At 48.8% G+C, this 13,901-nt stretch overlaps 1 protein-coding gene across 4 annotated transcripts in view; it reads right to left on the bottom strand.

Moving 5' to 3' along the window:
* The window catches only part of PSIP1 (PC4 and SRSF1 interacting protein 1), a 560,846-nt gene that overhangs the window by 52,064 nt on the left and 494,881 nt on the right, over nucleotides 1–13,901 (bottom strand). For all 4 annotated transcript variants that reach the window (XM_086961408.1, XM_086961410.1, XM_086961411.1 and 1 more), the window contains one exon: nucleotides 10,583–10,688. In XM_086961408.1, the coding sequence (XP_086817534.1) occupies nucleotides 10,583–10,688 (106 nt within the window). The remainder of the gene's footprint in view (nucleotides 1–10,582; nucleotides 10,689–13,901) is intronic.

Here is a 13,901-nt window from a genome sequence, read left to right on the forward strand (position 1 = left end):
ACGGCGATCTCCCATGCCTCGACGGTGATCTCCCATGCCTCGACGGCGATCGGGGTCTTGACGGCGACCTGGGCCTCGACGTCGACCCGTGCTTCGACGCCGATCTGTGCCTCGACGGCGACCTTGACAACGAGGACTCCCTCGACGCCGAACGCCTCCTCTTCGCAGACGGCGAACGGCGGTGTCGCCTCGACGGCGAGCGCCGACGCCTGGCCTGTCGACGTCGAAAGCTCGACGCCGAAGAAACAGTCACCGGGGACTTTGAAGGTCTAGTAACATCCCTCAACGCCGAGCGTCGACGTCGTTTGGTCTCCGACAACGGGGAGCAGACCGTAGTCATCCCCCTCGACGCCGTAGTGGGCGCAATGGACCCAGGCGGAGAATGGTGGAGTTTGCTAACCTTCCTGCCCCTGGGGAGCCCCCCAGAGGCCTCAGCATGGGCATAAGAAGCCCCTCCAGACCCACCTTCTGCCTTCAATCTTCTTTCTTTGAGGCCCTGAAGTCTGATCTTCTTCCTGTCATTCAGGGTCATTCCAGAGAAGCCTTGGCATATCACACACTCCTCAGGGATATGTGAAGAGGGAAAGCAGAGGATACACACCTCATGGGGATCCGATTTGGCCTTCTTCCTGGAGCACTCCGGGCATTTATCGAATAAAGCAGGCATATTCGACACAAAACAGAGTGCAAGAACCAATGAGAAAGGCACCAAAGTACAATAAAGCACTCAACTTGAGGAAAAACAGTGAAACAATCACCAAAAACCCTAAAAAGGGAGAGCTGAATGCTCCAGGGTCCTGCTAGCAGGAGCCGGAAAAAAGAACTGAAAGTAAAAGGGACCTGCAGTGCATTCTGGGATACTGTGAAGTTCTGGAAAGTTCTCTTAAAGGCATAGTATCCTGTTTTGAGCCACATAATGGCAGCCTATGGGGCTTGTCTGTCCATGTCTTCCTCTCTATCATTCCAGAGGGTTTTTGCTGAAGGCAAGGGAAATCTGGACAGGCTTTGCTGTTTGTGGATTTTTGGTGGAATTTCTAGTTGAAGTACTGGACAGTGTAGCCTGTTTATAGGCTGCATTATATGTCTTTAAATTCTCTCTCAAGTGTCTGTGCAGTTATGCATTTTTTTGACACTTTAAGAGATTATTTTTGATTGCTCCGGGGTCCACGCACATGGGCGGGACTATTCACTAGATTATGACTATACACAGAGATCCCCTAGTACAGAACATATGATGTTTTGAGTGGATACATCTAACGGATATGTTGTTATTGGTACAATAGATGACAAATCGTTTCCACTTCGCCGCATTGCATGCCCTGGTCGTAGGTCTTCTTGCCTCTTTGATAATATCCATACAGTCAGGAGGCAAGTTCAGGTAACCGAACTCTATGACCTCGGGAGCCAGATCGCAAGGTTCAACTGTTGCGGATCTGGGTGCTGAATGTCTCCATGGCTCAGCGTTAAAAGACTGGGTGTTAGTCGCAGCCTTTGATGAGGCACCACGGAAAGTTCTAGGAACGTGGTGTACCATGGTTGCCTCGCCCACGTTGGAGCAACTAGGATGAGTGTCATGGAGTATTGCCGCAGTTTGCGTGCCACTAGTGGTATGAGCGGGGCTGGGGGAAAAGCGTACGCAAACCTGCCTGACCAGTTCATCCATATCGCATTGCCCTGAGACTGCGGATGTGGAAACCTGGCGGCGAAGTTTTGGCATTTTGCGTTTTCCCTTGTGGCGAACAGGTCTATCTCTGGGTGACCCCACTGCTGGAAGTACGATTGCAGCACTGAGGGATGTATCTTCCACTCGTGCATCTGGTGGCTGTGTCTGCTGAGCAGATCCGCCATCTGGTTGTCCCTTCCTGGGAGGTGTTCCGCCATGAGGAATATGTTCCTTTGAATGGCCCACTTCCACATGCTTTGCACTACGTGCGACAACTGTGGAGAGTGTGTCCCTCCCTGCTTCTGTATGTAGTACAAGGCAGTCATGTTGTCCGTCCGGATCAACGCGACTTTGTTGCACAAATGCACCTTGAACGCCTTCATTGCCATGAAGATTGCCATCAGTTCCAATAGGTTGATATGCATCTTCCTTTGTTGTCCATAGTTCCTGCACTGTGTAATGGAGGACATGCGCTCCCCATTCCAGGAGAGATGCGTCCGTCGTAAGCACTATTTGTAGTACAGGCTCTTGGAACGGTCGTCCCTTGCAAAGGTTTTGTGGGTTCCACCAATGCAGAGATTTGTATGCACGACCGGTCACCAACACTAGGTCTTTCAATTGTCCTTGAGCCTGGTTCCACTGCCGTGCTAAGCACTCCTGGAGCGGACGCATGTGTAGTCTCGTGTGAGGGACTATGAAGATGCAGGAGGCCATCATGCCTATTAACTGCATAAACACCCGTGCTGGGAGCGAGTGTTGAGGTCAGAATTTTTGAATCAGCAATTGAATGCTGCTGATTCTCGCCGAGTTTGGCTGTGCCCTTGCTACCAGAGTGTCTATTGTTGCTCCCAGGTACTGTTGTACGTGGGCTGGTTGGAGATGGGACTTTGGGTAGTTCAGTGAGAATCCGAGGCTGTGGAGGAGGTGAATAGTGTGTGACGTGTGGCTGCCACATTGCTGGGCCGACTTTGCTTGGATGAGCCAGTTGCCCAGATATGGGTAAACGTGGACATGGTTTCTTCGTAGGTGCGCTGCTACTGTCGCTAGGCACTTGGTAAACACCCTGGGGGCCGTTGTCACCCCGAAAGGTAGTACCTTGAACTGGTAATGTTGATTTTGTATGGTAAACCTGAGATACTTCCTGTGTGCAGGATGTATCGGTATGTGGAAGTATGAGTTCTTTAGGTCTAGCGTTGCCAGGAAGTCTCCCTGAGTGAGCAATGGCAGAACCTGTTGTAAAGTGAGCATGTGAAAATGTTCTGACAAGATGTATTGGTTTAGGGGCCTGAGGTCCAGTATTGGCCTGAGAGACCCGTCCTTTTTGGGTATTAAGAAGTACAGCGAGTATACCCCTGTGCCATGTTCTTGTATGGGGACGAGTTCTATGCTGATAACTTCTTGCTGCAATAAGGCTATGTGCTCTGCGGACATAGGACGGTGTCTTGAGGGTATGTTGGGTGGAGTGGAAGTGAGCTCTAGACAATAGCCGTACTGAATAAGCTGTCTCACCCACCTGTCTGTGGTAATACTCTCCCAGACTGGCAGGAACTGTTGTAATCTCCCCCCGACCGGTGTTACATGGTCCGAGGGCAGTGACAAGACGTCACTGTTTATTATTGGCGGTGGATCTGGTGTTGTTGTTCCCTTGTCCTCTGCCTTTGCTACTGTTTCCACGGTATCCACCTCTATTGTTTTAATTATAGGTGGTCTGCGTGCTCCCTTTATTGTATGGACCTTGTTGTGATGCCTGGCCCCGCGTGGCTCCTCTGTTACTGGAGCGATGAAAGGAACCACCCCTGAACTGTTAAGGACTGCAAGGCACCCATATACTTGGCTGTTTCTGTGTCTTTTTTAATCTTTTCCAAGATTGTGTCCACATTAGGACCAAATAAAAAGTCAGGGTTTACCGGCTGATTTAGTAATGTGGTCTGAATTTCAGGTTTGAACCCAAAGATTCGCAGCCAAGCATGTCTCCTGAGCATGACACTTGTGTTAATGGCCCTGGCTGCAGTGTCCGCCGCGTCTAGCGCACATTTGATGGATGCGTTTGTTATGAGCTTCCCTTCCTGGATTAGCATTTCTGCTCCTTCTTTGTAGGCCTCTGACAAGTGTTGAAGCAGTTGCTCTAAAGTATTATAATGCGCCCTATCGTATCTGGCTAATAGGGCCTGTGTATTGGAAATTCTCCAGATATTAGCTGCTTGAGCAGCCACCCTTTTCCCTGAAGCTTCCAATACTTTTGATTCCTTGTCTGGAGGAGGAGCGTAGTCTGCGAGTTGGCTCGCTTACGAGCATTTGAGACCACCAGAGAGTCCAACGGCAACTGTCCCTTTATATATGTGGGGTCCACAGGCGCTGGTCTGCATTTTCTTTCAATCCTGGGGTTTATAACCCTTGCTCTAGTGGTTTCTTTGAAGATATCCCCTGCGTGTTTAAGGAAACCTTTTAGCATTGGTAAAGTCTTAACAGATTTTTCCGAAGTGGAGAAAGTGTCGATCAGGAAGTCTTCCTCCACTGGGTCAGCGTGCATGTCCACATCATGATTTAACGCTGCCCTTTCAATCAAAGCGTTGAACGCAGCTGTATCTTCTGTTGGGGAAGTTTTAATAGGATAAGAAGGAGTATCCGGAATACCCTGTGACTCCCCCTGGTCAGCAGGGTATGTCCAGGCTTGAGTCTGGTCATCTTGATCTGTGTCCATAGGGTAATGATATTGTTCCTCATCGTCATACCCCATATCCTCAGTAGTGGGCGTGGGAGAGTATGTGGAAGCGTCCTGTCCATGGTACCTTACAGTCTCAAAAAGGACAGGCGACGTCGAATAATCCCTTTTCTTTTGAGTGGGAACTTGTATGATTCCAGAGGATGTTCCGACTTTATTTTCCTTTGATAGATAGTAAGTCTACCAGACTCGGAGTTGATATGTAGCTTTGACTGGTCATCATACGAAGGCTACTGATACAAAACATCCTCTTCTAGAGGATGTGACCGTTTTCCCAACGACACCGTTTTGGTTGTGTCGACCCTAGGCCTCGGATCGAGCGCTTTAGGGCGCACAGTCGGGGGCAGACCGAACTTTATTGGCGTCACAGTGTCTTTAGACAGACCGACCTTCTTCGGGACCGGCGTCGATGGAGGCCCGACCGATTTTGCCTTTTCGCCAGTAAGTTTATGTCCTTGCGTCGACTTTGACGCTTGTGGCGGATCTAGTGGAGGATCTACGTCGACTCCTCGATCTTCCTCTCTGTCCGGAGCGTGATCGCGACTTCCTAGGCCTCTGTCGATCCGCCGGTTCCACCGGAGCGGGCGCCTTTGGTTTGGCCGGGACCTTCGGCTTAGGAGTCCCCTTGGGAGGGGTTGGAAGCCTGGCCAGTGAGACCGACCTTGGAGGGACCAGAGGTGGCTTTTCAGGCAACTGAGGTCGAGGTCCGGGTTGCGGAAGTGGTGGTAAAGGAGGAAGAGTAGGGCCCCTTGGAGGGAGACCCCTCGGCAATGGAGGCGGAGGTGTAATCGGCCTCTGTGACGGGGTATACACCTCGGAGTACACCGAGCCCGGTGATCCGCCTTCCTTTCCAGCCTGGGACGTTGGCGAACCTCCCATGGTGTCAGGCCTCCTTCCAAGTCTCTTCGGCGTCGAAGAACATCGAGCATCGGTTCCTCGACGTCGAGCGTCTTTTCCTTGGCGTCGATCGTCTCCCCCTCGACGGAGAGTGTCTACGCCTCGACGGCGACCTCGTCCGCCTCAACGACTACCTCTTGCGCCTAGACGGCGACCTCCTGCGCCTCAACGGCGATCTGAGCCTCGACGGTGATCTGCGCCTTGACGGTGATCTGCGCCTTGACTGCGATCTACTCCTAGACGACGAGGATCTCCTCGACGACGATCTTCTCCTTTTAGCCGATGGCGAACGGCGGTGTCGCCTCGGCGGCGAGTGCCAAGCCTTTTGACGTCGATCACTCAACGAGAACGACGACGAAATAGTCACAGGAGACTTCGACGGCGTTCTGTTCAATTCAAACAAAAAAGGATACGCTGCCGATGACTGAGATGACCGCCTGAGGTACCGACGGTTAGAGCGGTGCCTCCTTTGCCCTGAGCTGTTGCCAGGTGGGTTGAGGTTTTTCCTCCATACCCTTGAGATTTTTCCAAGAGGCAAGAGGAATGGAAACTGTGAGAAGCTAGACTCGCAGCGTATCCTTTTTTGTTTATCACTTGATCATATCACTGAATTGTATGGCAGTAGCATTCTATACTCAAGAGGTCCTGATGAAAGCACTAGGTTAATTTTTACCCGCTTGTGCTGAAACATGTCGACCAATTCTTGTAAATGGACAGTTATTTGTTGAACCCGCCCTGTCTTTTGCACTTTTTTAATGTTTGTTCGGATCAGACAAGAATAAAACTATAGTCTGATTCCGCTTCAATTTTAGATTAACATCACATTCTTTTGTAGGCAAAGAAGTACGTACCTGGGACGCCAAATTGTGGCCTGAAGCTCTTGGCAATCTACCAGATACCAAAAACCACGTAAAAAATCTCGGAGTTTGGATTGACTCTGCCTTGAATTATACACAACAGACAAAAAAGGTCGCGGCCACCTGCTTTGGGATTTTCCGAAATCTCAGGCCAATCCTAAAGTTCTTTGACCCAAAAACCCGGCTGATATTGGTTCAGTCTGCCATTCTTTCTTGGCTGGACTACGCGAGTTCCCTGCTCCTTGGAGCAAATCTGGCGGAAAAAACAAGGCTGCAACGCGTCCAAAATGCAGCAGCCAGAGCGCTGACCGGTATCCCCCGGCACCAGTCAGTGGCAAGCACCTTAATTAAACTGCACTAGCTCCCGGTGGAGAAGAGGATCCACTTCCAGACCTTATGCATGGCGTTTAAAATTTTGAAAACTGCATCACCGCCCATGCTTACTCCCCTTCTATCACCTTACTTACCCAGACGCACCCTCCGCTCAGAAGGCCAGAACTTGGCAAATGTCCCCCGCATTAAGCTAGCCCGGATGGGTGGTCGCTCCTTCCGTTATCTTGCGGCCAAGCTTTGGAATGCCTTACCTCCCCGGTCCGTGGCCTGAACGATCTATCTTTTAGAAAGGCATTGAAAACCCACCTCTTCTGCTAAGCTGGTATTGTTATGTTCATTGCAAGTTCCATCTGCAGCTACACCTTTTTTCTTTAAAGCGCCGGGACGCCCCTTTGCTGCGGCAGGAGAGCGCTATATAAACTCTTTGAACATAACATTTTGCACTGCACCTTCTTCCCATACACTCTTTTCATCATACTTGCTCACATCTGTAGCGATTAATACTTTGTAAAACATCCTTGGGCTCCTCCATCATTATGGTGGAGTAGTAGCCCTACAAAGGAGACCCAGATGATGAAGCATGTCACCGGGACCGGTGAGTGATGGGAATCCGTACAAATTTTGCGTATTTCTTGCTGATCAGTCTATGTAGTCGCACGGTTATTCTCTGTCTTCATAGTTGTTGACTGCAGGATATTCTTTGTATTTTATGATGTTAGTTTGGGGCTGTATATCCTGCTGAGTCGTTAAACGCTGGTCTCTGACCCTACTCTAATTTTGTTGTGCATCTCTGTTATAGTCATAAGCGCCCGCCCTCCTCCCCGGTGAAGAAAGATATTCATGTAAGGAAAGCTACAGGTCTGGCGTGTTACGCTTTCAAAAAGAACTGAAAGTAAAAGGGACCTGCTGTGCATTCTGGGACACAGAGTTCTGGAAAGTTTTCTTAACGGCACAGTATCCTGTTTGAGCCACATAATGGCAGCCTATGGGGCTTGTCTGTCCATTTCTTCCTCTATCATTCCAGAGGCTTTTGCTGGTAAAGACAAGTTTCTCTGTGGAGGAAACTGGGCAGGCTGTGCTGTGTGTGGTGTTTTTTTGGTGGAATTTCTAGTTGAAGTACTGGACAGTGTAGCCTGTGGATATAGGCTGCGTTATCGGTCTTTAAATTCTCTCTTAAGTGTCTTTGCAGTTCTGCAATTTTTTGACAACTTAGGAGATTATTTTTGATTGCTCCGGGGTCCACGCACATGGGCGGGACTATTCACTAGATTATGACTATACACAGAGATCCCCTACTACAGAACCTGACTGAATAATTTGTCGCACCCACCTGTCTGATGTGATGTTGGACCAGGCAGGAATGAATTGTTGCAGTCTTCCCCCCACAGGAGTGGAACGTAGGGGTAGAGGCAGAGCAAGAGTTGTTTGTTTCGCCTCTGCCTTCGTAGTTGTTACCCCTGTAACCCCCTCTCTGGTAGCCCTTAGTGAATGTGGATTGGCTAGGGGTTTTGTAAGAAGTGAAGGGACTTTCCGAGGAGTAGCCTCTAGTGTTGCCTCTGTATGATGAGCGACAAAAAGAACGTCTGGGAGCTTGCTGCTGCAAGGCTCCCATAGATTTTGCTGTATCGGTGTCTTTTTTTATCTTTTCTAAAGAGACGTCAACATTAGGGCTAAATAAATGTGTCTCATCAAATGGCTGATTAAGGATGGAGTTTTGTACCTCAGGTTTAAAACCTGAAATACGTAGCCAAGCATGTCTACGTAGTAGGGTGCTGGTATTGATTGCCCTTGAGGCGGTATCTAGGGCACAACGAATGGAAGTATTAGTAATATTTTTACCTTCCTGTACAAGTTCATTGGCCCTATTTTTGTATTTGTCTGGTAGATGGTGCATTATGGACTCTAGTTCATCATAATGTGCCATGTCATATCTGGCCAGCAACGCTTGGGTGTTGGCAATGCGCCAGATATTAGCTGCTTGTGACGCTGTTCCTTTGCCGGAGGCGTCAAGAAGCATAGATTCTTTGTCTGGTGGTGAGGCCTCACCTGATGTCTGAGAATTAGCACGTTTACATGCATTAGACACCACTAAAGAGTCTAATGGTGCTGGACCTTTATTATAGACTGGATCTGTAGGGGCAGCTTTATATTTTTCTCAATACGAGGATATGAGGACCCTAGGCCTGACAGGATCCTTAACAACATCTGTTGCGTGCTTGATGACACCCCTAAGCATTGGCAAAATGGCAGTAGACCTTTGTGTGTTATCAAAAGTGTCTAGTAGGAAATCTTCCTCAACCGCATCGGTGTGTAAGTCCACCCCATGATATTGGGCAGCTCTTTGGACTAGTAGGTTAAAACCTATAGTGTCTTCTGGTGGGGAAGGTCTAGAGGGGTATATATGGTCTCGAGGGACATAAGTAACATCATGGGTGTTGTAATCATCCCATGGATTAGGTGACTGAAGGGGACTATTGGTCCCTCCTGGGTCATGTGCATCCCCACCTGTGTCATCAGAGTCTATATCTGCATCATCGTCTGGATTAGGGGATGTGTAGGGGAATGGTGAGGCGGTGGAGGTGTAGGAGGAGGAACAGTATGGGGAGGTGGTGGAGAATGGACCCTTAATGGAGCGGTTGCAATGTCTCTCTTCTTTGGAGGGGGAGGAGGTGCTGGCGCCTCTAGTGGGCTCTTCTTGGAGCTGAGAGTCAATTGACCAGTCTCTGAATAGGGCAAATTCTTCGGCGTCGAGGATTTTGGCTCCGCAGGTTTTTCGGCACCGCATCGGTAGCTGGTTTTGGATTTTTTAGTTTAGAAGTGTGCCCTTTGAAATGTCCTTTACCGGACCTGTTCCTTCGGTTCCAGGTGTTTTTTTGGTTCCGAAGCGTGTTCTTGAGCTTTAGGCGTTTCTTTTAGTCGGCTCAGAATGCGGTTTCAGCATCAATGAGCCGCTGCCAATCTTCGGCACAGTGTGCTTAGGTGTCGGAGCAACGGTCGGCGTGGTTGAGGAAGATGGCTTTTTCTTCTGTGTCGGTATAGGATTGGAAGCCATGGAAAGTCTCTCTCGAGCCCGAGCTGCCTGAAGGCTTAGTAGGCTTCTTTGCCGGGCCCGAAGGCGGGGCGTGGGAAGCAGTCTCTCGTGTGCACCCGGGCCCGAAGCCTTTTTTGAGGGTGTCGAGAAAGGGTTGGGGTCGACTATCTTATTTACGATCCGTTGAGCTAGAGTGACTTCCTCGACGTCGGAGTTTTCGGCATCTGAGAAGCTGGTACCCTCTTCGGCGTGCTGGTGTTCTGGCACGTCGACGCCCTCTTCGAAGATGTCGTTGGGGATGGAAGCAGACAAACGAGCCATAGTTCTTCGAGCTAGTCGGTCCCGGATTGTCTTCTTGGAGCGGAATGAGACACAAGCAGAACAGTCTCTGGCCTCGTGCTCCGGTGAGAGGCAAAGGTTGCACACTTAATGTAGGTCGATGTGGGGAAACTTTGATCCACATTGAGGACACTTTTTGAATGGCGTCCTTTCCATGAGCAAGGAAGTAAGGCCTAAGTAGGCCCGAAGGCCTTCGCAGACGACCGGAATCGAAGACTTCGGAGTGGTGAAGAATCGCATCGATGGAACGCGATCGAAACACCGTCGAACTGGGTGAGGATTGCGCACCAAAGGAAATTTTGTTCCAAACCGGAGTGCAGGAAACACATCCGAGCCCGATGTCGGAAAAAAACAATCAGGGGATGGAGCCAATGCCCATTCGCAAAGTGGTCCAAGGAGGAGTCACCCATCTTGTGACTTCCAAAGAACTTTTCAGGACAACAACAAACTGCAAACATCCGGGCCCAACACTAGGTGCCGATCTATGCACAGTGTGCAATCTGCAGCTCATATGCCTCGAACATAATTTTCCAAAAACCACATTAAAAGTTTAAGGAACTAATCCGCTTTGAAATACATGCCCAAACCTCAACAGGACATTTTTGCATTTGTACAGCCAAATCTGTCAAGTCCTTGGGAAGCCAACTTTCAACCCCACGGTACATTTCATTTTTATCCCACCTTTACAAACAGTTCTACATAATTGTTTAAGAGATAGCTGAGTAATAATGATGCCTTACGTTTTTTTAGCATTACTCAATTCCTGGTCTTCATTTTCCTCACTGCTGTCGTCATTCTGATGCGTCTTGTCTTGTGAATCTCGCCCTCCATTTACTGTCTTTCCATCTTAAAGGAAGAGTAGTAAATCACAAAACAGAAATTACCAGGCTTCATTGTGTTGATTACCCATGTATTTCTTGGACACGCATAGGATATTTGAAAACTGGGTTTTTGGGACTAAAGATCGAGTTACTTACCTTCGGTAACGATGTATATGGTAGAGACATAGTCTAGCTGCAGATTCCTTTACTTAGAATAACCCCAGGCGTCAGACTGTATCTGAAAAACTTTCATGCAGCATCTCTGTGCGGCGGCTCTGCTTTGACTTCGTCCATGGACATGACTTCAGTGGAGCCATATATGCCCCTACCGGCGTGCAGACGTCAGTTTTCGTCAAACGTTTCCGCATCAGAGCGCGGAGCCATCACCCAAAAACTGTGAGAATATGGGAACAGTGTGCAAAAATGATGAAAACATAGAAGAAATTGACAGGAGAGACAGAGCAGCGCTCTGAAAAACCACCCCGCAAAAGTGTAGGCTCAATCAATGTGAAAGGAAGACAGCCTGGCAGAGGAAGAAAGTCCACATCTGGGAAGTAAAATTCTGAAGGAGAACAAGTCCAGAACAATAAAGTATGGAGCGTGCACCACAAGACATCACCAGAAGGAGACCACGCAATCTCCATTAAAGATCCATAATTGGACATAGCTAATATCCTGAAGGAAAACCACGCCGAGGCGGCAACAACCACAAGGCCATGGGGAAAATGGAAGGGCGGGAAAAAGCGTGAATAGATTTCACACCGCACAATCCAGGTCTAGAGCTGGAAAGAACATATGATGTATTAACATACCGCCTAATTTCAGAGGATGGCGGGAAGCAACAGAGAAACAGAACAAATCAGTCTGTATTGGACTGACAGCAGAGCACCCAGGAAGAGGCAAACCACCCTAAAGGAAGCGAGTATAGAATGCCTCAACCAGAAAAGGTCCTTGCAGAACGGGGAGGCTGGGCGGGCGTTACGGAATCTGCGGCTAGACTATGTCTCTACCAGATACATTGTTACTGAAGGTAAGTAACTTGTTCATCTGATAGAGAGGTCTAGCTGCAGATTCCTTAACTTAGAATAGATACCAAAGCCATACCCATATAAGAGGCGGGTCTGCAACTGAACCCCATCCAGTTTGTGAATGAACTGATTCGTCTGTAAGGTGACTAAACAGCACTGTTAACCTTAGAGACAAATCATTGTGAGGCTATGAAAGGTAGCCCAGTTAACTTCCAGACTAAGAAGCTCTAAGGAGAGTGTAGTATTCTCCTATCTCTATTTATCGCTTATGTTAACTTGCTCCTAGCTGCTCAGCCTGTGTGAATGTTCTGAGTGGAATGTTTGGAGTGTGGGCTATGTGTGGAATGCTTGGGTGACTGGAGCAGAGTGACAGATGAATGGATGGGACTGAGCAGCTAGGAGGCTACTCCCGGTGGGACTGTGGAGAGACTGTTGAAAGACTATTGATGGAGCTTACAGCGATCTTACCAGCTTTATCTACTCTTCAATAAAACTACGTTGACTTCATCATACCTGTGTTGTCTCGATTACTACACATAGCAGAAAGCAATGGGAGGCAAAGGCAGTAGAAGCGTTAAGAACAGCACAGAAGACCCCTCTATGTATACTGGGTTGAGAGAAAGAAGAACAAAGCCAGATGCCCGTGGCGAAGTGAGAGTTCATAACTTCAAAAGAAGACAAATCAATCCAGAATGTGAAGATTCACAGGATCTTAACTGGCTACAGAAGCAAGCAATTACCAGTCGAACAAGAAAATAGTGTTAAAAACACACGGTGGACCTGTACCTGCAAAGGCAAGTGGACAGCATAGGCAATACCCAGCAAGTGCCAGCATGGAAAAGAAACCATACAGCAGATATGATGGAGTAAAGAGAGGCCATGACTTCGCAAGAAGTGTAGCAGAACTGAAAGACTGAAAAAACCGCCAGACGCAGTATGCCAACCGCAGCCAAGTTTTGAGAGATGGTTATGACAGAGACATTGTACACCAGTTCAATAAGAACAATAGCAAAAAGAAGTCCTGCTGAAATAGGCACTAGCAAGACAAGAGAGACAGCAGTGGCAAAATGCCAGTCCATGCCCACAAGACGAGTAGTTGTGCATTAACAACCAAGAGCGAAGACCGGAAGGGACCTAAGCATGCCACTAGGACACAGGAGCCATACGAAGGAAGCAAAGATGTCCTATAGGGTCGCGCAGTAGCCTGAGGTACCAAATAGTAGAAGGCAACGGCACAAAAAGGGCACCAGCCAGCCAGGCACCCCGAGAGCCGGTGGAACAAATAGACCGGCGCAGGGACAACGGACACTATCTGAATGAAGGAGCCCGCACAAATCTGCGGGATAGCACACAGAGCAGATCCATAGCAGGAAGAAAAACGTTGACACAATGAAAACGTGACCCAACAAGAGTCTAGAGTATGCAGAACATACTTGCAGACATTTGGAAATTGGGTAGGATACGTATGCCAAGTTCCGATGCAATACAGACAGAGAACCCCAACGTGCAATAAAGCAAGTCACACTAGGAACACTCTAGGAATCGACAAGTGACTACCAGCAGAGTGTCTGCTCAGAGCCTATAGGAGCATACCAAGGCAATGGCAGAACAGAATGCCATGAATACCCCACATAGAGTAAGGCAAATCCCCAGTAGGGGTGTCCTCTTTGGCTAAGCACAGTCAGAGGACTGAAAAGAACAGCAGCCAAACGGCTCTGCCTAACGAACAAATATAGGGCTAACCAGCCATGAACCGTAACAGGCCAATAAAACCAACCTGTGCATTAGGTTGGGCATCGGAAAAGAATGCAGAGATATAGCAACAAGATTTATCTCAGCCCTGATAGGACACGGGAGACAACCGAATCCGCGTGGCGGTTAAACAGATCTACCCCATTAAATGAAAGATCCCAAGGGCATCCCGACATGATCCGGAAAGCGACTGTCGCGCATCTAAGCATGGTGGTGTAAAGCCACAGCGTGAGCCAGGACCCATTCAATAGAGTCAGTGGTATTCAGAGAGGACCTAATGGAAAATTGTGCCATGCTTCTGCCATTCAGAAGAAGGCGGAGCAACTCTGTCCAAGGCCCTTCAGGAATAGAAGGGAGAATGTGGGCAACTTAGTCCTAAAGAGCTGAGGATGTGAGGGCGAACACACAGGCTTTATTCAAAGCCCGCACGCCTGCGCTAGCAGAGGCGAAAAACCGGC

Source organism: Lissotriton vulgaris, chromosome 3_1, assembly GCF_964263255.1.
Source record: "Lissotriton vulgaris chromosome 3_1, aLisVul1.2, whole genome shotgun sequence".
NCBI classification, from domain to species: domain Eukaryota; kingdom Metazoa; phylum Chordata; class Amphibia; order Caudata; family Salamandridae; genus Lissotriton; species Lissotriton vulgaris.